Source organism: Carcharodon carcharias, chromosome 11 (genome assembly GCF_017639515.1).
Source record: "Carcharodon carcharias isolate sCarCar2 chromosome 11, sCarCar2.pri, whole genome shotgun sequence".
NCBI lineage: Eukaryota > Metazoa > Chordata > Chondrichthyes > Lamniformes > Lamnidae > Carcharodon > Carcharodon carcharias.
Genome location: NC_054477.1, coordinates 117,283,065 through 117,308,242, shown reverse-complemented (window position 1 = coordinate 117,308,242; position 25,178 = coordinate 117,283,065). Strand labels below are relative to the sequence as shown.

The window sequence follows — 25,178 nt, the reverse complement described above, 5'->3', positions numbered from 1 at the left end:
TGCAAATGCTGACATTTTGTTTTCCTAAAAACGTACTATTGTAAACAAATAAAAGCGTGAAATTAAATTTGAACAAAAAAAAAATGTTCTTGATTCACTCAGCTACAATATCAATTTTTTAATATGACTTCAATTTCTGAAATCTAGGGCTGGATTTTTCTGCAGACTTTGGGCTCTGTGTTAGGACCAAATGGGGGCCCGAAGGCTGCATTTGCCGTTGAAATACCAGCTCACAGTCCTCTGGGACACGGGCTCCCTAAATCGCCACATTCACATTCGTTGTCTTAGAAAGTGGCTAGTGAGATAGTTGATGCATTGGTTTTGATTTTCCAAAATTCACTATATTCGGGGAAGGTTCCATTAGATTGGAAAATAGCAAATGTAACTCCTTTGATCAAAAAGGGAGGGAGGCAGAAAACAGGAAACCATAGGCCAATTAGCTTAACATCTGTCACAAGGAAGAGGTTAGAAGCTATTATTAAAGACATTATAACTTAGATGAATTCAAGGTAGCCAGGCAGAGTCAACATGGCTTTGTGAAAGGGAAATTGTGTTTAAACAATTTATTGGAGTTCTTTGAAGAAGTAACAAGTGCTGTGGATAATGGGGAACCAGGACTTATACTGTACTTAGATTTTCAGAAGGCATTTGACATGGTGCCTCATCAAAGGTTATTGTGGAAAATTAAAGCTCATGCTGCAGGGGATAACATATTTGCAGGGAGAGAAGATTGGCTAGAAAACAGGAAACAGAGAGTAGGCATAAATGGGTCATTTTCTGGTTGGCAGGATGTGATGAGTGGTGTGCCGCATGATCAGTGCTGGGGCCTCAACTCTTTACAACTTATATCAGTGACTTGGATGAAGGGACCGATGATATGGTTGCTAAATTTGCTGATGACACAAAGGTAGGTAGGAAAGTAAGTTGTGACGAGGCCCTCAAGAAGGCTACAAAAGGATATAGATAGGTTAAGTGAGTGGGCAAAGAACTGGCAAGTAGAGTATAATGTAAGAAATGTGAGGAAGTCCATTTTGGCAGGACGAACAATGAGAGATTGCAGAGCTCTGGGATGCAGAGGGATCTGGGTGTCCTAATGCATGAATCACAAAAAGGCTAGTATGCAGGTACAGCAAGTGATTAGCAAAGCTAATTGAATATTATCATTTATTTTGAGGGGAATTTAATACAAGTGTAGGGAGGTTATGCTTCAATTATACAGGGCATTGGTGAGACCACATCTGGAATACTGTGTACAGTATTGGTCTCCTTATTTAAGGAAAGATGTAAATGCATTAGAAGCAGTTCAGAGAAGATTTATGAGATTAATACCTGGAATAGGCAGGTTATCTTTTGAGAAAAGGCTGGACAGGCTAGGCTTGTATCTGCTAGAGTTTAGAAGAATAAGCGGCGACTTGATTGAAACATAAAAGACCCTGAGGGGACTTGACAGGGTGAATGTAGAAAGGATGTTTCCTCTTGTGGGAGAATCTAGAACTCAGGGTCACTGTTTTAAAATATGGGACCGCCCATTAGGGTTGAGATGAGGATAAAAAAATTCTTTCAGGCGGTTGTGAGGCTTTGGAATTCTCTTCCTTAAAAGGTGAGTATCTTTAAGGTAGATAGATCCTTGATAAACAAGGGGGTGAAAGATTATCGGGAGTAGGCAGGAATATGAGGTTAATATCAGATCAGCCATGATCTTGTTGAAAGGCGGAACAGGCTTGCTCCTGATTCATATGTTTATATATTTGTATTAAGGACAGCGAGCAGGCTCCCGATGCTGCCAGCCCAATCAGAGGGCCAGCAGATCTGGAACTTCCGCAGCCCCACCAAGAGAGAAGGGTGCTGCTGAGATATGTTGAAATATGTTAAGGTGTCGCATCATGGAGGTGCACTTGGAGGTATGGATAGAAATAAAACAGACAGGTCAAAAGCAGGTAGGTCCCTCAAAGCGTTCAGGATACCCCTCCTGGCAGAATCAGTTGGGCCACGAATGTGGCCTTTCTTGCCCGTGCCTCAACAATGGCGTATGGAGCCATTAACTCTGATGGCCTCCCGGCCTACTACAAAGACGATGCTTCCAGTGAACTGATGGCCTCCACAAGAAGAATGCTGTTGAAGCTGCAAAATTGCTCCTAAACGGGGTCTTAAAAATGTTCATTGGCTTCCCGCCTCCATAGAGTGGGCAGACGATCCCTTTCCCAGCCCACCACTGGTAAAGATCCTTGGTGGTTGAATCTGCATCAGGAGCCATCTGGCTCCCCCTTATTTCACCACCACCCCTGTTGTCCACCTCCGATCTCCTATGGCGCTGGGAAAGTACAGCCACTAAAGGCAATTGGAAAGCATTTAAATCCCAGCGATTATCTAATAGTTAACATTTTTTGGATTTAATTTTCTCTCTCAATATGTAACAATAAATGCTCAATTTTATTATTCTCTTATTCCTAAAATATGCAGTGTCAATCTTATCAATTTAAGTGTAGTGAGAAAAGTTTAAATTAAACCCAAATTGTTAATTATCTGTTTAATGTTCTGTCACAAAAACAGATGATCACAAAATTGTAGCTTGTGCAAACAAATGTGATTCTCTAGGAAGAAGTAGGTGGTGAGTGTGTGATATGCAACACCACTGGGTTCAGGTGGTGTGGCTCTAAATGACGGTCAGATTGATGGCTAGGCTGGGTACTGTAGACAAAAATATTGCTTCTTCTTTTGAAGGAGCGGGGTAGAAAGGAACTGATATCAATGACAGGAGAAATGTGTAATTTCCATTTACCTAAATCCTTCTTTAATAAGATATTGTTGAATTGAGGTAAGGGTGTTTAAGTACCTCTTTAGTCCTTTTGTTGCAAAGATGCATACCAAAGCAGCACCAATAAAGTTTAAATCCTTATTCTCATCAAAATTCATTTGGGATTGAAATCGCATTTCAAGATACAGATATGAACAGATCTTGAAGCTCCAAGGTAGAATTTACAATGATGCATTCCTGGTAACTGCATTCTTTGACACACCAATCAAATCACAAAAACTTGGATACATTCAGATACAAAATAGATAGATTTCTTTCAGAAAATAAAATTTGGGACACAACATATATGAGTCATTTGAGACATAGCACGATAAGTGTAGCATACTTGGAAGGAACAGGTGACTGGACATAAGATTTCCAAATCTCTATGCCACTGGAGGTTTACTAGCCTCCCATCTTGGTTTGTTATGGACTAATTGATAAGAGATTAATGGCAATAATTAGTTAACAACTCCATAATTATGAATTATGTACTAGTAGAATGTATACTAGATGGACGTTTAACTTTTTATTTGCTAATGGCTTCTCTGCTTCTGCAGCACCTGGACATCAAGAGTTGGATATCTATGGTTTGGGGGCATCATATCACCTAAAGACTGCTGGTGGAACATGCACTAGATTTTCAATATAGAGTTTATAATTAACCGTACAATTCTAATCTGGTAAAGGCTTTAATTTTCTTCAAACATTTGCATTATGTCTCATTTTCTGCCTTTCCCTGTCACCAGCACATATTGTTTAGTTCATTGGCAACATTTGAGTACATGGTCATTCAGATGGTACATTTGAATATCTTATTGAATGTTCTGGGAAATAAGTGAATGAACTGGCTCCTGCTTGCTTTTCCGGATTGTCCCAACCTCTCTCAGAGGGTTGTGCGACTTTGGAATTCTCTGCCTCAGAAGATGGTGGGGGCAGGGTCATTGATATTTTTAAGGCAGAGGTAGAGAGATTCTTGTAAGGCAAGGGAATCAAAGATTATCGGGTTTAGATGGGAATGTGGAAATTGAAACACAAGGTCAGCCATGATCTTATTGAAAGGTGGTGCAGGCTTGAGAGGCCGAATGGTCTACTCCTGTTCCTATTTCTTATGTTCTTATGACTACATTTCAAAAGTATTTCATTTTCTGTAAGGTTTCTTTGGGGCATCCTGGGTTTGTGAAAGGTGTTACAGAATTGCAAGTATTTCTCTATCAACTTCAAATTCCAGATAGCAAAATACATGTTTGTGCATGTGTACTCACATATATCTGGTCATTGGTGAACCTCTTTTGAATTTCATAGAGAAGGCTTCTGTCTGTCAGTTCACTCAACGTAGACAGGTCATCATTTGGAGCAGGAGGAATCAGCTTCACCTGGCGTTTACAAAGTCGGGAGTGGGTGGGAGAAAGAAATCATAACTAGAATGAATTCATATAAAAGAACTAATTCATCACTCAGGCACTTACAGCACAGGGAAGTTGTAGATTCTTCAGGAACTCATAAATATTCCTGCTTCACCGCTCTTCTCCCAAGCCCTCACTGGCAGGAGCATTTAAAACAATAATATGGATTGTAACAGCACCAGCTCAATACTTCTGCACCATCGGGACTCACACTTCCACAAAATCAGAGCTCCGGCTTTGAATCAGATCTAGATCTGCAAACAGGGTTATAGATGCAGGAAAGAGAAGTCGTGAGAGGGAGAGACAGGGAATGGGAGGACAAAGGGTGGGTTGGGGAGGCCACAAGCTGGAGGTCAGGGAGAGGGCGAGACCACAACTCAAAAGTCGGGAAGGCCACAACCTGGAGGTTGGGGAGTGGGGGGAAAACCATAACTCAGAGGCTGGGGAGGGGGAGAGGCCACAACTCGGAGGGTTGGGGAGGGGGAGGGTCTGCAGCAACTAGGAGGATCAGATAGCGGGAGTTTCGGGAAGCAGGGGCCATGGTGAGTAGGAGGTGCATTAGGTGGAAAGTTACATTTTTCTTCTATGTTTTCAAACTTATTTTATTTTAAAAGCCATTTCATTTACAATGTGGGAATTTAGCAATGTGAAATATTTCAGCTTAGAGGGTATAATGTTTTAATTTTTTTTCTCTGATAGGGAAGGTCCTACTGAACCTAACTACAGTCTTAGCATTGATTCCAATGGGGACCAATGTTTAACTTATAGTCATCTCCATCAAAGTCATGATTTTCAGGGATGCAACCACAACCTTAAGTGAGGGCTTAATGTATATAAAATGCTAAAGGTCGACCAACATAGTCCTTCGTGCTTTGAGACATTCAATGAAGAGTGCCCAGCTTGTTTTAACAAACATACAAAATAGGAGCAGAATAGGCCATTCAGCCACTTGAACCTGCTCCGCCATTTAATAGGATCATGGCTGATCTGTTTGTGTTCCGAATTCCACATTCCTATCTACCTCCGGTAATCTTTGATTCCCTTGCCTAACAAGAATCTATCTGCCTTAAAAATATTCAGTAGCCCCACCTCTATCACATTGGAGGCAGAGAATTCCAAAGTCTCACAATGCTCTGAGAGAAAAAAATTCTCTTCAGCTCTGTCCTAAAAGGGAGGCCCCTAATTTTGAAACAGTGCCCCCTAGTTTTGGACTCACCCACAAGAGGAAACATCCTTTCCGTGTCCATCTTGTCAATACTGTTCAGGCTCTTATATACTTCAATCAAGTCATCCTTGACTCTTCTAAACTCCAGTGTAAACAAACCCAGTCTGTCCATCCTTTCCTCATAAGACAACCCGCTCATTCCTGGTATTAATCTAGTAAACCTCCTCTGAACTGCCTTCCTTAAATAAGGAGAGCAAAATTTATACACTATTCTAGATGTGGGCTCACCAATGCCCTTCATAACTGTATATAACACCCTTACTTTTATGTTCAATTCCTCTCGTAATAAAGGATAGCATTCCATTAGTCTTCTTAATTACTTGCTGTACCTGCATACTAACTTTATGTGACTCATGTACTAGAACACCTAGATCTCTCTGCACCTCGGAATTCTGCTGTTGCTCTCCATTTAACTAATACTTTGCTTTTTTATTCTTCACATTTTCCAACATTATGCTTATCTGCCGGGTTTTTGTTCACTCAGTCAACCTATCTATATCTGTATGCAACCTCCTCATGTCCTCTTCACAACATTCCTACCTACCTTTGTGCCAGTTACAAAATTAGCTACAATGTCTTCACTCATAAATTGTAAAAAGTTGAGACCCAGCAAAGACCCCTGCGGGATTCCACTTGTCACATCTTGCCTATCAGGAGAAAGACCCATTTATGCATACCGTCTGTTTTCTGCCAGCCAGTCAATTGTCTATCCATGCTAAAATGTTACCCCCTACACCATGAGTTTTATTTTCACACTGACCTTTGATGTGGCACCTTCTGGAATGCCTTTTGGAAATCCATTAAAGCATAATTACAGGCTCCCCTTTATTCACAGTGCAAGTTACTCCTTCCAAGAACTCCAATAAATTGGTTAAACATGATTTTCCTTTTACAAAACCATCCTGAGTCCTCCAATTTACCTTGAGTTTCTCCAGGTGCCCAACTATAATCTCCTTAATGAGCGATTCTAATACCTTCCTCACAACAGATGTCAAGCTAACTGGCCTATAGTTTCCTGTTTTCTGCCTCCCTCCCCTCTTGAATAGAGGGGTTATATTTGCTACTTTCCAATCTGATGGAACCTTTCCAGAATCTAGAGAATTTTGGAAAATTAACACCAAAACATTTACTAACTCATTAGCCACCTCTTTTAATACACTAGGATGAAGTCCATCAGGACTCGAAGACTTGAAAGCCCGCAGCTCCATCAGTTTGCTCAATACTGCTTCCCTAGTGATTGTAATTTCACCAAGTTCCCTTTTCCCTTCCACCTCCTGATTTACAGATATTACTGGAATGTTTTTGTATCCTCTTTGCTGAAGGCAGAAGCAAAATGTTTGCTCATTTCATCCACATATACTTATTTTCTATTATTAACTCTCCACTGTCACTCTCTAGAGGACTAACACTCACTTTACTTACTCTCTTCCTGTTTAAATACCTGTATAAACTCTTGCTATCTATTTCTACATTTATAGCTAGCTTCCTCTCAAACTGTTATCTCTTTCTCCTGATTAACCTGCTGTGGGATTTCCTATGGTTGTTCTTGCTGCTCTGGGATTTCCTGTGGCTGTTCTAGTTGCTGTTTTCCTGTGGTTGTTATTTCTGCTGTGGGGTTTCCGCTGGCTGTTTTTGCTGCTGTGGGATTTCCTGAGGCTGGTCCTGCTGCTGTGGGATTTCCTGAGGCTGGTCCTGCTGCTGTTTTTCTGTGGCTGTACCTACTGCTGTGAGACTTCCTGTGGCTCTTCCTGCTGCTGTTCCTGCTCAAGGTCTGAGGCCTGAAGAATTGGAGGACAGAGAGAGAGAGAGAGGAGGTGTTGCACGACATGGAGGCCGGGAGGCAAGGACTTTCTTTTTCATTACATCTGTGGTGGGTATCTAGACTTTTGTTTTGTGGGGGCTGTGAAGAATGTTTTGCTCTGTAGGGGGAGGAAGAAGACTGCTGAAGGGACTCAGGGAGAAGGGGTGTGTGTGTGTCCATTTAAGATCTTCTGCCAACCCCCCACTTCTTGCCCCACCCGTATCCAACTCCAGGTAGCAGGAAGGCTCATGAGAACTCGAAACGTCAACTCTTTTCTTCTCCGCCGATGCTGCCAGACCTGCTGAGTTTTTCCAGGTAATTCTGTTTTTGTTCCAGGTAGCAGGTGCTGCTTGGTGAACAGGGACAGACCTGACTCCTGTGTGCCAGGCAGTATTGGCTGCCTGGTGAAGACATCGCCCTCCCCCTACGGGTAGCTAGGCACCCACTACCCCACTCTAATCCAACCAGCGACACCCACTCACCCTGCACCCATTACCCTTTCACCATCTGTGCCTCCCTGTCATGTTCCCTCTCTCTCTCTCCTCCCCTTCCAACTTTATACACCATCAGGAGAGAGACAGTAATCCTGATTTTCCCCCTCTCCCCCTTTATAAATGCTGTTGCTATCATCAACAGGGTCGGGGTGGGTGTGGCTCATGCCTCAATGGCTGCTTCATGGTCACTGGTGGCTGGGCCCTCTGGGGCAGCTGTGGAGGCGGCGCTATCACCAGTGATGGGGCCCACCAAGAAGACCTATGTGGAAGCGACTGCTCCCACGGCCCCATCACAGGGCCATGGGGGTAAAGAGCCACATACACCCCAAGATGACTATAGAAACATGCGTGAAGGTTTTGGCTGGGGTTGTTGGCCCCTCAGCCATTGTTGCAGCCTCGTGCATGTTCTTCCTAAGGTCTGAGCGGGCGGTGCAATGGCCCTGGCTAAGTGGCTCACATAGGTGGGTGGATCCTCTTGAGACCACCTCGGAGAGGCTTCTCTTATCCAACGTCCCACCCTTCATTCCCCCTGAGTTACTCCTTTCCCACCTTCACCAGCTAGGGGAAGTCAGGTCTGGAGTGGTGCTAATCCTGCTCGGCCTCAGGAGCCCAGTCCCTGCCACGTGTACTCCTCCCTGCACCAGGTCTTTGTTCACCTGGACCGGAGGGGTGCACGGGGGGGCGGTTTGATGGCACTTTTGAGTGGGCTGCCTACCGCGTCTTCTGGTCGCCGGATAGCGTGCAGTGCCATGCCTGCAAGGAGGCAGGGCACATCTGAAAGAACTGCGCACCTCCAAGGCTGCCACTGTCATTCAGGCGGCTGGGGCTGGCACCGCCACTCCTCCCACGGTCACTACTCCATCTCCTTCCCCGCAAGGGGAGGTGCTGCCAGCAGCCACCGCCACCTCGGTTGCTGGTAAAGTAGGGGGAGAGACCCCACACTGGAAAAAGGTGCAACGGAAGACCCACCATAAAGAAGCAGACCCCCAAACGCCCCGAATGCCTCGAACCCACCCTGACCTCCAAATCCCTGAAGACACCGGCTCAGGGGGGACAAAAATCATCCGGCCTCGGAGTCCTGAACGCCCATGCTCCCGGGCCCGTGTACACCTCAGCACCATGCGTTGGGCCTGGCATCATCCCCGTGCGGATTCCTGGTTCTGGCAGTGGTGAGGCGCATGACTCCGCGCCAGTGATCCTATTAAAGAGGGTGGACCTGCCCAAACTCTAGAGAGCAGAGCATCCAGTGGGGCTTGACAAGGCAGCAGGGGCCTCGCAGATGAGGCTTCCCCAGCCCCCAGCCTACCTGGAAGAGACCCCACCCATCGGAGGGGGAGGACCTTGTGACATGTGAGGTCGGATTTGCTCCCTCCCCAATTGAAAAGGTGGTGGCGTCTCCACCTCGTAAGTCCTCGCTCTGCCTTCTGGGGGGAGACCAAACCCCCGTTGCCTTGCTGCAGTCCCCTGAGCCGGGACTCTTGGGAGTCAGTGAGGGCCTCGCCCTTGCGGTGGTGTCCCACCCAACCCACCTTTTGTCCCCAAGATGCCATCTGGCCCACCAGGGAACTGCAGCAGTCCCTTCATGGCCCCGGTCGCTGGGTCATCGGGCGGCGGTGATGAGGAAGGCCTCCCGACTCCATCCCAACCTTCAGCGCTGGGCGCCTCCATTCTAGGTCTGGAGCTTTTTCTGGACTCACCAGTTGACCCAGTGCCTAGGGGGGGGGAGCGGGGCTCTGACCCACCGCTGCCCTCTGACCCCAATCCCTAAGAGGAGGGCAGAGAGGACCCCTCGGCCCTTGATCCTGGGGGTGGGATCGAGGTAGAGGTGGAGCCGACTGGCAGCTCCGAACCAGCCCCTGTACTCAATACAGAGAGGGGTTGGAAGCTGGAGGCGACGACCTGGAGGAGGATGGAGTTTCGGTGGTGAGCACAGGGGACGACTTAAGAGTCGTTGTCAGGTGGGGTGGTGGATCCTCTGGTGCCCCGCACTGATTCTCCCCTCATCCCTTAATGGGAGCTCCAAGATTTTTTTGCAAGTAATCGCGGTCGCTGAGACAGGATCCAGTCAGTCCTGGACCGGTGCAATTCTTTTCCTCTTGTGTTCTGGTTCACCCGCAAGGACCTCAAGGCCCCTGGGCTGGCCTGGAACGCTAAGAGGAGGGTCCGCACGTTTCTTGCTGGGCTCCTGAAGGGGAAGGAAGATTAAAATAGTCCTCTCCTCCTTGCACTTTGCATTAGGTGATGGTAGCACATACTTCTGACAATGAACACTACCATACTTAGCCTCAACATCAACAGCAGCAGGTTCCAGAACTTTTCAGTCTTCAGGACTGGGAAGTATGTGGTGTGCTTCCTGCAGGAAACCCATACCGTTCTGGGAGACAAAGCTACGTGGCTCCTGGAATGGCGAGGGGGGGTTTACATGAGTCACCCAGCCTCCAAGTTTGGCGGGGTGGCTATCTTGTTGGCCCCACATTTTCAGCCAGAGATCTTGATGGTCAAGAAGCCAGTGCCAGGCTGGTTGCTGCACCTTACTGTGCACCTAGGGGGTGCGACCCTTCACTTTATGAATGGGCACGCTCCCCTGGACTCGCAGCAGCAAGCGAGCTTCTTTGAAGAAGTGCCCACTCATCTCAGCTCCATCGACGCGAGCGACTGCATCGTCCGCAGGGGTGATTTCAACCGTACCCTCGGGGCCCGGGAACGTCACAGTGCCCAGCACCACTTGCAAGCTGTGAGTAAGTTGCGGGACCTGGTCGAGTCCTTTAACTTGGTGAACGTCTGGTCACATCTGCATCCTAACCCCAGGGTTTTCACTTTTGTGTCACCTGGAGTAGGAGCTTTCGGACTGTTTCCAAGGTGTTTGTGTCCTGCGGACCACTGTCTGGTGTGGGCGGAGCTCGCTCTGTTCTGCGCTCGGATGGGGTCCGTGTACTGGCCCTTTAACAACCTGCTGCTGGTGGATGAGCAGTTCCTGGACTCGTTCCGTCGTTTCTGGGCCAGCTGGAGAAGGAAGCGGGGAGGCTTCCCCTCCTTGAGGCTATGGTGGGACGTGGGCAAGACTCATGTCTGAGTCTTCTGTCAGAAGTATGTGAGGGGGTCAACAAGGAGGCAGAAATCCAGGGTCGGGGAGTTGGAGGAGGAGGTGCTCGACCCAGAGGCAAGTCTCTGTCAGCCCGATGCGGACTCTGCCCTGCGGCTGGTGTACAATGAGAAGAAAGGCACGCTGCGGGACCTGCAACTCATCGGGTCATGCGGCGCGTACGTGAGGTCACGGATCTGGTTCCTCCAGGACCTGGACCGTGGCTCCCTCTTCTTCTACTCGCTGGAAAAAAGACACAGGGTCCGTCCGTCAGCAGCTCGTTACGTTGCTGGTCGATGATGGATCCCTTGTCTTGGATCCAGAGGGCATCAGGGCCATTGCCAAAACCTACTACACTGCCCTGTTCTCTCCAGATCCATCCAGCGAGGATGCTCGCAGAGTTTTTTGGGAGGAGATGCCACAAGTCGGCCCGGAGGGCGCCAGAAAACTTGACCGCCCTATAAGTCTGGGGAAACTAACCGGCACCCGCCACAGCCACTCCAGGGGCAAATCCCTGGGGCTGGACAGACTGACCATGGAGTTCTTCAGGGCATTCTGGAATGTCCTGGGAATCGATTACGCAGGGTTCTTGGGGACTAGTATCATGACCGGAGAGATGCCCCTCTCATGGTGCAGGGCTGTGATTGCCCTGCTGCCAAAGAAGGGGGATCTCCACCACCTTAAGAACTGGTCTCCCTCCTCAGCACGGACTACAAGATCTTTGCCATGACAATATCTTCTCGCCTTGGCACCGTGCTGGACCACATGATCCACCCTGACCAGTCCTACATGGTCCCGGGCCGCAACATCTTCGATAACATCTTTCTGGTCCGGGATGTCATCCACATTTCCCAGATGACTGGTCTGTCGAGCGACTTCCTGTCTCTTGACCAGGAGAAGACGTTCAACAGGGTGGATCATAAATATTTATTCAGGACTCTACGAGCATTCAGGTTTGGGGCATATTTTGTCGCCTGGATCTAACGTCTGTATGCTGCCGCAGAGTGTCTAGTTAAGGTTAATGGGTCCCTAATGGTGCCCCTTGGCTTTGGGAGAGGAGTGCATCAGGGCTGCCCCCTGTCTGGCCAATTGTATTCTATCCAGGTGGAGCCTTTCCTGCGCCTCTTGTGGAGCAGGTTGTCAGGATTGGTTCTGTGTGGGCCAGGCATCGGGGTGGTCCTCTCGGCTTACGCTGATGACCTGTTCCTCATGTTCACCGACCCGACTGACCTGCAGAGGATGCGTGAGTGTCAGGAGGTCTACTCTGCCACGTCCTCTGCCAGGATCAACTGGAACAAGTGTTTTGGACTCCTGGTCCGTCAGTGACAGATGGATCCCCTACCCAAGGAATTCAGGCCTTTCACCTGGAGCAGGACCAGCCGCCTCTACCTGGAGGTTCACCTCAGCCTTGCTGAGGAATCCTGGCCGGTGAATTGGCAGGAACTGGAGGCCAAGGTCACCACTTGCCTGCGGCGCTGGACAGGACTGTTCCGAGTGCTGCCGCCAGGTTGTGGTATCGGCTGGTCACAAAAATCCAGAGAATGCTCGTCGACTTCTTCTGGGACAAAAAGCTGCGCTGGGTCACTGCTGAGGTTCTGAAACTACTGCTTAGGGAGGACAGTCAGGCGCTGGTGTGCCTAAGGACCCAGGTGGCGACTTTCTGCCTTTAGGCCCTACAGTAATAACTTTACGTCGAGCCCCCTCCGAGATGTATTTCTTCTGCCAGGTGCATGGCCTAAATTATGACGTGCAGCTCCTGTTTATAGAGCTGAGGGGCCTTCGTGGCTCCTTGCAGGCATTGTCCATCTTTTACCAGGACCTGATCAAAGTCTGGAACACGGTCGCCTCACGATGCAGCTCTCCCCCGTCAGGAGTAGTGGCTATTGTTAGAGAGCCGCTGCTCAGGAATCTGCACCTCTGCCCTTTTCAGTGGCTGGTGGAGAGGAGGGCTGTGGCTGCCAGAGTGACCAGGATCGGGGATGTGCTGGGTGGTGGAGGAGTGGGCTGAGTGCTAACACAGGAGTTGGCGCATTGTGGCGTCGGTGGACTTACGGCTCACACCCAATGCCATTCAAGAACTTACGATGGTCATGCTTGGCCCCGACGTCATACTGGGGTTAGAGGTAGCACAGGTGTGAGATGGTCTTCAGTCCGAGCGTATCCCCGTTTGGTCAGAATTCCACTTTGGCCCCAAGCCCTGAATCCTTTCTCCGGAGCCGGTGCCCCGCAATCTGAGTCACCTTGCGGAAATGTCCTCCGTGCCGTTTAGCCCAGTGCGGAGGGGTTTCCTGGATGGGCGGCTGCTGCGTACCGTTCACTTACTTACCCTCGCCCGCTGCCCGGACGTGCCCTAGTGTGCCTCGTCGGCAACCAGCGGCGGAGGTCCCCAGTGGGGGGCCCTCTTCGGAGGTGTCCTCTCACTTTCCATTGGGAAGCTGGGGTAGTGCATGCAGCAGTACCATACAATTGTAGGTTGTGTTGGCTCATGGTTTCCCAAAATACCTGCGTCTTTTGCGGCCTTGTGGAGTCCGTGGACCATGTTTTTATAGGGTGTTGTAGGCTGCTCTCCCTTTTCAGTTATTTAAAAAACCTTTTACTGTTGTTTCGTTTGCATTTCAGTCCCACGCTCCTGATCTACAGGCACCCGGTGTGGAGGGGGGCCGGGAGGGAGGAGGACCTCCTCATGAACTTGCGCCTGGGCCTGGCCAAGTTGGCCATTAACAGGTCCAGGTAGCAGGCAACCAGACTGTCTGCCCCTGTTACGCGGCCACACTCACGGCCGGGTGTCTCTGGAGAGGGAGGAAGTGGTGTCTGCCAGCACTGCCGAGTCCTTCCATGCCCAATGGGCACCATAGGGACTTACTGACCCTCTTAATCACATTTTGGTTTAATGTTTGCAAGTTTCCTTTAAATTTTGTCTTTGTTTTTGCAGTTTCCCTTTAAAGGGTTGCCTTTTACTTTGTTCCTAATTTTGTTAATTTAGTTTACTTGGTTGACTCAAAAGAGTTACTTTTACCTAACATTTCTAAACCTGTCGCTACAACTTGGTGCTCCCTGGACCTCCACAGCAGAAGTGCAGGCATCTGCTGACTGTAAGGCCGTGTCTGTGATGACCTGGGCAGGCCAAGACTTGGAGGGCCCTGGCCTGCTTTCGGGCTCCTGCTGTGTGGCAGCGGTACCCTCCTCGGTCTGTTCAGCTGGAAAAAAAAGGACACATCACTCACAGCATGGTTGTCTGATGGATGTTGCACTGTTGGATCCTCACTTGGTAGAGCAGTATCAACCTCCCCGTCAGCACAGGACAGATCTCAGTCATCGCTGGGCAGCTGAATGGCTCTGTTTTCTAATTCTGTCAGAATTTTGAATTCTGGCACTCCTCCGGAAAAGGTGCTGCGACCTTTCCCTCCTGTTGTGAGCCAGTTTGTCCTGCATGGATAGAGATGGGCAGACTGCATCAGGATGCCTGCCGGGCCAGGTGATAAGTATGTCTGGCCTGTGTGGGTGGTGAGTGGTCCCATGGATGGGATGAGGACAATGACGGTGTGTGTGAAAGAGTGAATGGTGATGTCCCTTGCACTGGCAGTGAATGAGGACCCCATGGATGTGTGATGGGTTTGTGAGTGTGTGAGTTGGGAGTGATGAAAAGATTGACTTACCCTGGCATAATGGAGGAGATCATTCATCCTGGATCGCTGTCCTCTTCTGCAGGGTATTCGCGCTGGCCACTGGCACCACTGCCTTCCAAGCTGGGTTGGTAACTCTGCTGCCCATTCTGCAGCCAGAGCAGGGATAAATCAAATCCCGTCGGGCCTCTGCGGCATCCAGCTGTTGCTCAAGGGACCCATTGTTGAAGTAGGGGGCTGTAGACCTTGTGCCTTAGCTGGCCATGTCTCTCAGGCAGTGGCGGTGAGCTGGTAGCAATGAGTGCTCTGCTGGCGGCTGCCTTTTAAATATGGCGGTCAGCGTGATGCAACAGCGGGATGATGGCGAGCAGGCGAATGAGAGCCCGCCCACCATGGAAATGGCGTGTATCCTGGAATTGCATAAATAATGAGGAGGGCTCGGGAAGATACAGCGTGAAAACCCGCCATTTTCATCAGGGGGTAGAACTCCATTTTACCCACCCACTACTGCACTTGGTGCAATTTGGGGAAAATTCCTCCCAACGTCATGAAAATATAATAATTCTCATAATATTATTGTGATTTATTGTAAAGGTATGTTAATAGTGGGTTTTGGATTAGTTTCTCTGTGTGGTGGATTTAATTGAATTGGAGGCAGTTGGTCTGGAGCTTTTGAGTGATCAAAAGAGAAGCTAGGTTTGAAATGCTAAATACGTAAACATGGCTGAAGTTTTTGAATGTGAGTGTGAGGAACATTTGCATTTTTAGATAAATTAGGTTAGTTTGAATTTGAAAGAGATGGCAAGGTGTTACACCTAGCCATAACAGCTAAGTCAAACAGTGTATTTATTTTTCCCAAAGGTTACTGATAACATGAGTACTATGAAAGATTTATATTACGAGAAAAGGCAAGTTGCGAAGATATATTGGAGCAATGGAATTTACATTAAAAAGAGAGAAAAATGTATAAAGGAGATGAGGTTATATGTAAGGAGGAAGGAATTCTAAAATGTAATGAGTGTGAAAAGCTTCCAGCCTATATGGATCAAGCTGCTGTCCACAGGAACCGAAGCTAAGAAAACTTACTGTGAGTATCACTGTTCAGGGTACTGTGCTTTGCCTGGACCTGTTGAAATGTATTTGCTTTTGCTGTTGCCTTAATGGAGATGTAACTGGGGGTCAGATTAATTAGGGGAGCCAAGAGTTATCTTAGTAGTAATTTGTAGACCTATGAATATGTTTAATTTTTTTTCTTTTATTAATAAATGTTTAATTTAGTTTTATAAAAACACTCTAAGTCTTGGTGCACTGATTACGACTGAATGCAACGCATGCATCTCAAAATCAAATATAAATTGCAAAACAGTTGTGGCAACTTTTTCAAGTTTCTCTCTGGGATTTGAGCCACTCAGCATTTACCATCACTATGCCATAACAATAGCCCAATTCTTCAACCTTTGTTTGTTTCACTTAGCTTAGAGTCATAAAAAACCTCATTAGAAATGCAAGCACCCTTTTAAAGTGAAACTAAAACTCAATTTGACCTTTCTTAACATGCAGATACAGAAATACAACTCAAACTTTAACTTTAAACCTAAAACTCATTCCTAACCCCTATAAATACCAATATAATTACTTAAACTATCTTTATTTCCTAAGACTTTATAGTGGGAATATACTTATTCTGAATATTCTGAAGTATCCCCTTAAATGTCTGCCACTGCTTCTCTATTGATCTATCCCCTAGCCTAATATCCCAGTTTACTTCAGCTAGCTCAGCTTTCATGCCCACATAGTTGCTCTGATTTAAGTTTAAAATACTAGCCTTAGACCCACTCTTCTCACTTTCAAACCATCGATAAAATTCAACCATATTGTTTGTTGCTGCTACCTAGGGGTTCCTTTACTCTGGTGTCATTAATTAATCCTGTCACATAACACAATACCAAGTCTAATTTAACCTGCTTTCTGTTTGATTCCAGAACACGGTGCTCTAAAAAATGGTCTCAAAAGTATTCTATGAGCTCTTCATCCAGGGTACTATTGCCAGTCTGATTTTTCTAATTTATATGTGGATTAAAATCACCCATGATTATTGCTGTCCCTTTATCACAAGTACCCAATATTTCTTTTTCTATACTTTGTCCTACATTGTGGTTCCTGTTGCAATCAATAATGGGGAGAAGCTGATGTAAGAATAAAGTGTTGGTTTATTGAGACATAGGGCAGAGCACCAGGTCGTACATGCTCACTCAGAAATATCCAGAACTAAACTTACAGTTCCCAGTTGCCCACGCTGCACAGTGATTCGTCAGTTCATTTGAATTCTCTTAAAGGGACAGGGTACCTCACTTTACCACACCCACTTTCTCAAAACTACTGAACTGTGAGAAGTAATTTGTTCTCAGGCAGCCTTATCAGGCAAAGAATGGTTATTAAAAAAGCTTCAAAACAGACATGATTCGAGAAAAGTAGCTGCCTGCCAGTCGGTGCCCCTGAGACTTGATAAGCACAGCTAATTATAGACCAACAATCAGAGCACTCAGGCTTCATATCTGCGCAAATGCCCACTTCAACAAGCTAAACCGCGTTTGCTGTCGAACAACGGAAAGTAAAATATGAACATAAATTAGCACATACTGATTTTAAATGTATGAAAAACAGTAACCTGTGAATTTCAGTATTGCAGTCAAGAGGCAGAGGTGATATGGTCAATCACTGAATCCCACAATCAAAGTGAACCTGACCAGTTGTGGCTAACAAGCTCCTTTGAACTCATATTTTGATGCATTTTATCACTTTAGTGCATTGTATGTATTGCCTTGCAAAAGAGTAGTAAAGATTGTTGATGGGGGCATTTAAGTGTGACATTAGAGAACATAGGTCAAGGTAATCTGCTCTCAGATTAAGCATGTGTTACATTGGAACCAGGGAAGAGAACTATCTGACTTTTGGTCTGTGCCACTTCTTGTTGCTGGGAATTCAGAATACCTAATCTTATACGTAAATCATATTGCACGTCTAAAAATGTTCCCATCATTCATGGGTAACATACCAAAACAACAAGACAGGTTTCGATACATTGAGTTACCAATATTTTTGGCCCTAGCGTTGAACTATTTATGTTCATTTGATTTATAATTGTGCTGTTTACTATTCATTCACAAATTTTGCTTGCAATTTGTCTACTATTAAGAAGAAAGTTGACTGATCAGACACACTGAACCAGAACTTCCTGAATTCAACTCATGCCAAAATTATGCCAAACTGTACTCTGTTTCTACATCTCATTAGAATGTGCCAGATGTAAAAACTGACGTAATATAACAGAAATTGGTGTAAACCAGGCTTGTCAAATGTACAGCCCACGTGCTGAATGTGTCCTGTAAAGCCCCTCTATGCAGTCCCCAGAGCTAGTTTTCAAAATGCTGGTCAAACAGGTAAGTTTGAATGGAAGGTTCAGCATGGAGCTGCTCCTCCAATCACAGGCCGTTTCTCTCCCGCATTTCCTGCTGATCAGCTCACGACTGAGCCTATCAGCAACAAATGTGAGAGAGAAAAAATCTATGATTGGAGGAGCAGTGAACAACAATGATGGTGAGTTCAGGGCCCAAGGAGCATGGTCCAGGGAGCGGAGGTTTCGAGGAGTGTGGACCAGGAAGCAGAGGTGCCGGGGTGAGTGAACAAGGGAGCAGAGCTGTTGGGGAGTGTGGACAAGGGAGTGTAGGTGCTGGGGGTGGCGCTCAGCCAGCCCAGAGTGAGGTCCAGGTGTCCAGAGCCTGGAGTGGGGCTCAGGAAAGTTCGAGTGGGGCCCAGGTGGGCTGAAGAGGAACATGAGACAGCAGGAGCAGGGCCCAATGGCATCTGAGAAAGTGAGTGATTGGAGACTGTTTGAGAGAGAAAGTATGAGGTTGGGGTAGGGAGGTTTGGGGGGAGTTGAGAGAGATTGTGGGGACCGGTGTGAGATTGAGTGAGAGGGGGTTGGAGAGAGTGAGGAGGTTCAGAGAGAGTGTGAGGGGAGTTGAGAGAGAGTGTGGGTAGTGTAAGGGAAGATGTGAGGGGGCTGTGTTGGAGTGTGTGAGGAGGGTGTGAAAGAAAGTATAAGGAGGGGATGTGAGAGGGGTGTGAAGGGGTACGAAAGGGGTGTGAGAGAGGGTGTGATGGGTGGGGGGGGGGGGGGTGGGGGTGGGGGGTGGGGGAGGTGGTGAGGGGGCTGTGAGCACCGGGAATGGAACGATACAGCGTGAAAAGCCACCACTGCTTCCGGCGGGTAAAACGTCCTTATTCCAACCTGCTACAACAATTAGATTACTCCTCCCTCAGTATCAGGATTCTCATCCACTCTCGCCCACGCACACCTTCATGCACTCTCATCCACTCTCACAGTGGGGTGAGGGTCAGTGAGTGAGCACCCTGAGGCTGGGAGTGAGTCGGACACATACACACACCCTATTATTTTTCATTGTTTTTTTGCTCAACACTTGTTGAGCAAACTGAGGTTCATACCTCAGTTTTATTTTGGAAATGCACATTTATTGTTGTGCCAAAGTTTACCCTTCTGAAATTTGCTCACCGGCCGCTTGAGTGAGAAATATTTGAAATGTGACCCTCTCCATGTCAAAAGGTTGGACAAACCAGGTGTGAATGATTGAGGTCAAAGGGAAGCGGGGAACAAACACCATGTTTGTACTTTAAGTCTTTCTCTATGTTCTTGATGATTTGAAAATTAAGTTTAATTTGTCAAGCTGTCATTTTATGGGCAGTTTGCAAATTATGTTTCAATTTATGTGTCGGTGCAGACTCGATGGGCTGAAGGGTTTCTTCTGCACTGTGTAATTCTGTGATTCTGTGAAAATACAATTGTGGAAGTTTTTTTCTTTTTAACCTAACTGGCTCTGATGCCTGAAAAAGGACCCTGGCTTAGAAAACACCATGCAAGTCTCAATAAGGAGAAATAAAATCAAGTACATAGCTGGAAAAAAAAATCACCATAAAGCCCCAAGAGGTACAAATTTGATTAAACACATTACTGGGTTGCAAATTTCATGCTGCCTGCTCACCTCAATGACCATGCAACATAGCGTAAACATGGTGCTGATTGGCTAGTCCTCAACAGTGGGGTACAGGTACATGTGATGTACAGTTAGCCAGCAGTTGTTAAAGGCAGCCTGCCTCTCTTAAAGGGAAGGATTATTCAGGCTCTATCAGCTGGTGAAACTACTATGTAAAGTCTTTTAGGAAAGGAAGAATGGAGTGACAGGCCAGAGTGAGGCTGCTGACTGTAAGGCCATGTCTGTGATGACTTGGGCTGGCGTCCTCTGGATGGCCGAGACTTGGAGGGCCCCGACCTGCTTTCGGGCTCCTGCTGTGTGGCAGTGGTACCCTCCTCGGTAACATTGTGCAGAGCTTGGAGCCCATCCCTTCCAGTGTGGAAGTGGAGGCCGACTTCATAACTGCAGAGGCAGTTAAATCATATTGTTGTGTTTGGTGGCTAATGTCTCAGCTTCCATTGCAGCACAGGCAGAAGACACCCATCATCTGAGGAACATTCAGTAGAAATAGATTGAGGTCATGGAATCCATGCTCGTTGCCATGCAGCTTGGTGCCATACAGGTTCAGATTGCTGCCATCATGGCTTTGGATACAACTGTTCAAACAGATATGCCAGATGTTACAGCAGCCTTAGGGAGTACCAATGGCTCCTGGTGCACAAACCTGTTCTCCTGTCTCCCTGTTCTCCCACCACTATCATTCCACCAGTTCCCTTGTTTTCCCTCAGCTAGCCAGCCCAAACTGCTAGTGCCTGTGCTGAGGTGGTACAGTCTGAAGCCAAGTGCTCAAGGCCCATCCTGTAAGTCCGCCTGCAGTCTTCCCTAGTGAAAGTCAGCAGCCTTCCACCAGCCATGCTGTAGTCACTGGGGTAGCACTGCATCAGTACAGAAGAGAGCAAAGGTAACCAGAAGACAGACACTAAGGAAGTGTATAAGGGTGAATGGTTCAGTTTTGGATGTAATATTGGAAGTAATGAATTTGTAATGGAATGCTGTTTTTCTAATGTTTTGCTTCAGAATTTTGACCAAGAGCACACTGTGATGATCCATAGTCGAGGGATAGAATGGTGGGGAATTGTGAACATACGAACATAGGAGCTAAGAGCAGGTGTAGGCCACTTGCCATTCAAGCCTGCTCCACCACTCAATAAGATCATGGCTGATCTGATTGTAACCTCCCACCAACCCCCGACAACATTTCACCCCCTTGTTAATCAAGAATCTATCTAGCTCTGCCTTAAAAAATATTCAAAGACTCTTATTCCACCGCCTTCTGAAGAAGAGTTCCAAAGACTCATGACCCTGTTAGAGAAAAAATTCCTCCTCATCTCTGTCTTAAATAAGTGACCCCTTATTTTTTAAACTGTGACCCCTAGTCCTCTAGTTCTAGGTTCTCCTACAAGAGGAAACATCCTCTCCACATCTGCCCTGTCAAGAACTCTCAGGATCTTAAAGGTTTCAATCAAGTCACCTCTTACTTTTCTAAACTCCAGTGGATAAAAGCCTAACCTGTCCAACCTTTCCTCATATTAGTCTAGTAAACCTCTGAACTGCTTCTAATACATTTACATCTTTCCTTAGATAAGGAGACCAATACTATACACAGTACTCTACACGTGGTCTCACCAGTGCCCTGTACAACTGAAGAACATAACATCCCTACTTTTATGGATGAGATTTTTAGGAGTGCCCCAGCCTGCATAGGCAATCTGGCAGTCCATCTGGAACAAACAGGGTCCCAAATGCCTCCTTCCTTTTCCCGCCTCTTCCTCCTTCTCTTCAGGCCTACCTTCCCCGTCCAAAGGAGCCTGCTGAAGGCCTGATAGCAAGGGCTGCACACTTATTGGAGCGAGATCATGGAGGACACATAGGAACATCAAGAATTTGGCAAGTCTTGCAGGGCTCTCCACAAGCAGCCCAGGCAGTGGAGTCACTGTTTCAGGATGTTAATAGTTTGCTTCAAGATATTTCTCATAGCAGCATGGCTCTCAATGTATGTGTGTTGGGTGGTGGAGGGGAGTCATGAGCTAAGTATAGAGTGGGTAGTCTTTGTCACCAAGCAGTCTAGTTTGCAGTGGTGGCTAAATTGTCATGAGAACAGTTGACTTGGGTAAAATGAAGGCATTGTGACTGCTGCCAGGATAGTGGGCATTCACCAATATGGGCCGGGATTTTGCGGCCACTCCCGCTGGCAGGATCTTCCAGTCCCATTGAAGTGAATGTAAGTTTGATTGATCCATCGTGCCAGGGCCAGAAAACTCTGGCTAAGATGTTTTGTGTATGCTTACACGCCACCCACATGTTCAGGAAGTTGTAGCCATAGAGGTTGTGGTACATCTGTTAATTCGTGGCTTACGAAGAGTCATCTGCTTGCCACTGACTCCCTCCATCATTGGGAACCCTACTAGCCTTGCAAAGCTGCATGACTGCTCCTCCTGCTCTTTACTTAGAACAAAGACTGTGAAGTCTCTTCCCTTGGTTTACAGAGCTTGTGTCACCTTCCTGATCAGTGATACATGGCAAACTGTGATATCTTGGCAATGGGACCAGCTCCCACCTGAAAGGATCTGCTGCTGTAGAAATTGAGCACAACACTGTCATTGCCCTACTGTGCTGCTGTAGTTTCAGCTGGAGGAAGTGGCACAGTTCAGTGTGACCTTGCTGAAACTTTGCCTCCTGCAACACTGCTTTTGGTGAAAGAAGGAGCTAAGCTCCCTGATGATCCTTTTTGGGTGCTGACTTCTATTGAAAGCTCTCTTCTTCCTCTGTGCACGGTTATCCTTCACTTCTTAAGGATTGCAACAAATGACCCATTAGTGAATGCAGGCTTTCTGCTGACAGACCTTCAAAGTCTACCTTGTTGGAAAAAGCCAGCATCACTCCCTGCTGACTCCTACCACTTTTCCAAACTTTTCCAACAATGCTAAATACAGTACCTCCACTCACTCTGCAGCAACAGAAGAAAGTCAACAGTACCTCACCTGAAACCCTCTAATGGTGCCCTTAAATAGTCCTAATGGTGGCAGTGGCTAGATCGGGTTGGGGGGGGGGGGGTGGTTTCCCTCGAGTAGCTGAACCCATGCACCAGCTGGAAATGTTTAAGACAGTGTGTTAACAGCTCCTATGAGGTCCAAAGTGGAAGGTCGAGTGCATTAAATATTACTTGTTGTCACAATCTACCAACTCTGCATGCTTCTGACACTGGGCTTCCAAAGCACTAGAACCAACTTTTGGATGTACGTTTACAGATATTCATCTGTATAAAAACAGGAGGCTCATGCTCTCTTGTATTTTGTATGAGGTGGAGCTTCGTTAATGCACCAAGTAGGGTTCCAGCAATGGTAATGCAACTAATCAGGAACAACACAAATAATCAAGGAAATTTTAATGTAATGGTCCTTCAGCATTAATAAATTGTACACAAACTACCTTGAATGCAACAGTGTATTCTTGTGCTGGATTTACACGAAAACTTTCAGGGTAAACCATTTATTAAATATTTTCTAGCAAACGGTGTGATTATTTCCAGATCCATAGAAGTTTTCTATTTCAAAAAAGCTGTATCTAATTTGACTAATGGCATATAAAGAGATTATCAAGTTAATTTATTTTCAATGCAAATTCAAGCAAAAATCCATTTCCTATAATTATTTCAAGTTTTATATGTAGACATTATCCTATCAATCAGTCGAACTCTAATCCATTCTGTTGTGACGTACATGTACCTTTAAGGGTGGTGTCTTAAACGGCTGTGCATCACTACCCACCATGAGACACGATGTGATGTATAATTCCATTCCATTCCAAAGAATGTATTGGCAGCAAAGAATGTATTAGCAGAGTGGTACCATCAGAAGCCTTTGTCACCATCCAGACTATATGCCCGCGGAGTCAGGGATAGCAGAAATTGCATGCAAAACTTCATACCGGTGTAGGTGTAAACATCCTTCCACTTTGCACACTGAAATGTATGTACCCACAGAAATGGCAAGTGATGGTTCAACCAACCACTGCCAATCTACCATGTAATGGCTCAGAGTTTCCGTCCTTGGGATCCATTACACTTGTGCCTCTACAGCGATTCTCCCCAGACATTTTATATAGTGGACACTACAAGTCAAGTGATTGCAGGCCTACCAGCATTCAGGGACTTGTTCCTGGTCACTAATTATCGCATTGGCAAGACAATGACAAACACCACAGATCACAGGGAGCACCCTTAGAAACCCGGTGTTTACACCTAACTCTGCAACACAGGTCATCAGCCAACAGGCTCCATGGGGCAGTCTGAAATGAATATGTAGGCCGATTCTAAATTTACAAACTTCAACTTACTACAGAACTACTGTAAAATTACTATTCAGCAGATGAGTGCGAAGAACTGGGAAGAGTGTCCTGCAGTCAGCATCACGGTGAAGCAGTCTGGGAAGAGTGTCCTGCAGCCAGTTCTTGTTGAAAATAATAAGAGTGACATCACAAGAATGCACAAGAGAGCGATGGAGAGATGAGAACCAGCGCAAGTACGGGGAAGCATCAAAAAGTGATGGCAGCATAAAGGTTAGAGTGGATTGGTGAGTAGCGGGTAAGAGTTTTTCACCAGTTTTTTTCTCCAGTTTAAAATAGATTAAGCTAAGGAAAGGTAAGGGTTCTAGTTTTTATTTAAAGTACATAAATAATTTAATGATTTTTTTACTATATTTAACTTAAAGTAAGGGTTTTTTTTTCTATTAGAGGCATGGCAGGGCAGCTCAGTCCTGTGTTATGTACTGCCTGCAACGTGTGGGAAGTCCTAGACGCTCCTTGAGCTCTGAATGACCACGTGTGCAGGAAGTGCCCCCAGCTGCAGCTACCTGAGCTCCGGGTTTTGGAGCTTGAGCAGCAGCTGGAGGCTCTGAGGTGCATCCACGAGGCTGAGAGGTTCGTGGATAGCACGTTTTTAGACGTGGTCACCCCGCAGCTTACAGAAGTACAGACATAGCGGGAATGGGTGACCATCAGTCAGAAGAAAGGTGTCAGGCAGGTTGTCAGGAAATCCCCAAAGTGCATCTCCCTCGAGAACCATTTTTCTGTGCTGGAAAACGGTGAGAGTGACAGTTCCTCTGGGGAGTGCAGCCACGCTCATGGCACTTTGAGTGGGTCAGCTGCATGGGGGTGAGGAAAAAGAGGGGAAGGGCAATAGTGTTATGAGACTTCATAGTAAGGGTAACAGACAGGCGTTTCTGCAGACATAGATATAACTCCAGGATGATATGTTGCCTCCCTGGTGCCAGGGTCAAGGATGTTACTGAACAGCTGCAGGGCATTCTAAAGAGGGAGGGCAAACAGACAGAGATCGTGCTACATATTGGTACCAATGACATGGGTGCAAAGAGGGATGAGACCCTGCAATTGGAACTTAGGGAGCTAGGAAACAGATTAAAAAACAGGACCTCAAAGGTAGTAATCTCTGGATTACTTCCGGTGCCATGCGCTAGTGAGTGTAGAAATAGGTGGTTAGTCCAGATGAATGCGTGGCTGGGGGGGGATGGTGCAGGAGGGAGGGCTTTAGATTTCTGGGACATTGGGATCATTTCTGGGGGGGGTGGCACCTGTACAAGGCAGACGGGTTGCACCTGAACCAGAATGGGACCAAACTCCTTGCGGGGAGACTTGTCAGTGCTATTGGGGAGGGTTTAAACTAACTTGGCAGGGGGATGGGATCT

The 25,178-nt window shown here is 46.8% G+C and overlaps 1 protein-coding gene across 1 annotated transcript in view; it reads right to left on the bottom strand.

Annotated features, from left to right (window-relative positions):
- The window catches only part of myo16 (myosin XVI), a 657,504-nt gene that overhangs the window by 349,534 nt on the left and 282,792 nt on the right, over nt 1-25,178 (bottom strand). Inside the window, exon 11 of the mRNA XM_041198724.1 lies at nt 4,060-4,170. Coding sequence (XP_041054658.1) covers nt 4,060-4,170 — 111 coding nt within the window. The remainder of the gene's footprint in view (nt 1-4,059; nt 4,171-25,178) is intronic.